This window comes from Penaeus monodon, chromosome 21, assembly GCF_015228065.2.
Source record: "Penaeus monodon isolate SGIC_2016 chromosome 21, NSTDA_Pmon_1, whole genome shotgun sequence".
NCBI classification, from domain to species: Eukaryota; Metazoa; Arthropoda; class Malacostraca; order Decapoda; family Penaeidae; genus Penaeus; species Penaeus monodon.
The window spans coordinates 36,732,776-36,734,879 of record NC_051406.1 but is presented as its reverse complement, the minus strand read 5'-3'; the positions used below and the strand labels follow the sequence as shown (position 1 = coordinate 36,734,879).

The window sequence follows — 2,104 nt, the reverse complement described above, 5'->3', positions numbered from 1 at the left end:
CTATGTATTTGTGTGCTCCAATCTGCCCATGTAACCATGCTCCCATCCACCCAATCTCACACCTGTGAATTGTATATTATTGATCCAAAGCAAGAGTTAGAGACAGAAGTATAAATAGGAGTCAGGTCCCACGAGGATCTTGGGCCAGATAAAGGTGTGAGGTCAAATGAAGGTAAGAGGTAGCATTACTTTGAGCCTTAAAGGATGTGCTATTCTGAGCAAACACATAGGATCTGGTTCTATACTCGTCCCTCTGCTTTTCTGATTATACTGGTGATTTATTATATTATGGTCATTTGCCACAACCATATTAATTTTATCTGATTATATTCATTGGAAATGAAGATATACATAATACATGTGGAAGTACTGAGTAACTTACATTTTAGACAATGCTTATGTGTCACTTCAAAGTCATTGCAAATATCTATTTCTAAATAGATATTTGCTGCTAGATAATAAGTACAGTTCCAACTATAGTGTTTGTTGAAACAAGTAGCAACCACATAAAAATGTGATTACTATGGCAAGAATCTTTTCAAAAACAAAAGGCAATAGATGGAAATTAGCTATTTATTCAATTTCAACAAATACCTTTTTTTAAACTAAAAAAAGAGGCATTAAATTTCCCAGTGATTATGAATAGTTCAAATTCGGAAATAGAAGAAAATTCCCTTTTTTTCCCTATTCATAATAATGATTTTCCCTCTTATATCTTGTATTTGGCACAGATGTGTTTCTATAACTTAAGAAATCCCATTAATAATGGCTTTTCAACTATTCCCTTTCGGTGTCATCCCTGATTCTATCAAACATGGGGAACCTGTGCCAATGAGTATAAAATGGCACAAGGTGTAGAAACATAAGTCTTTCTCAGAGACTATTTGAGCTCTTATGTTTTGACATGCCTCTGTTATATTTTGATATACCCAAGTGATAATTACAGATAACTTGTAATGTTAATAATCTAATTAATTTTTTTTATACTTCACACAGGGAAGAAAAGAAGTACTTGCTTTTCTATAAAATATCCCAAACTAACTGCAGTTACATTGTATAATAAGCCTCTTTACTGAGTAAGTTCAAGCTTAAAATAAGCAAACTGGACATGGACAGCATCATACCAAGCCATGGTTCTACTTAACAATAAAAACACTTATCTTCACAAGCTTCCTAGGCTTACAAGTTGGCTGAGGTGGTGTAGTGTTCCTTTACAATTCTGTCATACTCAAGAGATCCTAAGTACATCAATCTTAACTCTAAATCTTCATGGAGTGTCAGATGATAACAATAGGAGAAATAGGAAAAAAAAAATATGCAAACTAACAATGCACCACCAACTTACAGCAACCTGTTGTGGTGTCCATGTGTCGAGATTGACACTTTTGACCCTGGATATATGAACCCCAAGATTACGGTGGATGCCAGCACAACGGATGCACAGGAAAATTCCCAAGTTCCATGATGCCCATCTTGGACCTGTTGAGAAGAATGTGTTTTTGTAATACACAATGACAGGCACTTATTTTGATACTTACACTGTAACCACTTGTTAAAAAGTCATAAACAGAAAAGGGACATTTCTTGCAAATGATCCGCAAGATGCTGCATTCAAGTAATTCCTAATAGATCTAAAGTCAGTTCTTATTTTTTACCATTCTGTTCAGCCATCAAAAATTTTAACATTTCACAAATTTTCCATAATACTGGGGAAAAAAAAAAAATGTGGTAACACACTTTTCAAAATGTAAAACAATTAATAAACAGAATCTAACAAAGTACCTGATAAAATCTCCCTTTAAAGTGGTAATGTTTAACAAAATAAGAAAGCAATCATTGCAAAATACTCCTGTATTCCTACATACCTACAGTTGGTCCATAACATTTTTTAATTCTAAATTCCTCACAAAAGTTACAATTCTGAAAATGCAAATCATGGATATCGTTAGTATATTCTTTAGATAGTGACAGCATTCTCAAGACCATATACTCTGGCTGTCATAAGTACAACTTAATTTACTCACAAAAGGTATACTAATTCACTTCAACTACTTCCAATTTCTTGAAGATAAGAATGGTACATAATTGAAGTACATTAATTACA

At 33.3% G+C, this 2,104-nt stretch overlaps 1 protein-coding gene across 1 annotated transcript in view; it reads right to left on the bottom strand.

The window, feature by feature from the left end:
* Positions 1 to 2,104, bottom strand: part of LOC119586443 (stromal membrane-associated protein 1-like) — a gene marked incomplete in the record, with an annotated part of 22,546 nt that overhangs the window by 15,669 nt on the left and 4,773 nt on the right. The window contains 1 exon segment of the mRNA XM_037935171.1: positions 1,346 to 1,479. Within this exon segment, the coding sequence (XP_037791099.1) occupies positions 1,346 to 1,479 (134 nt within the window).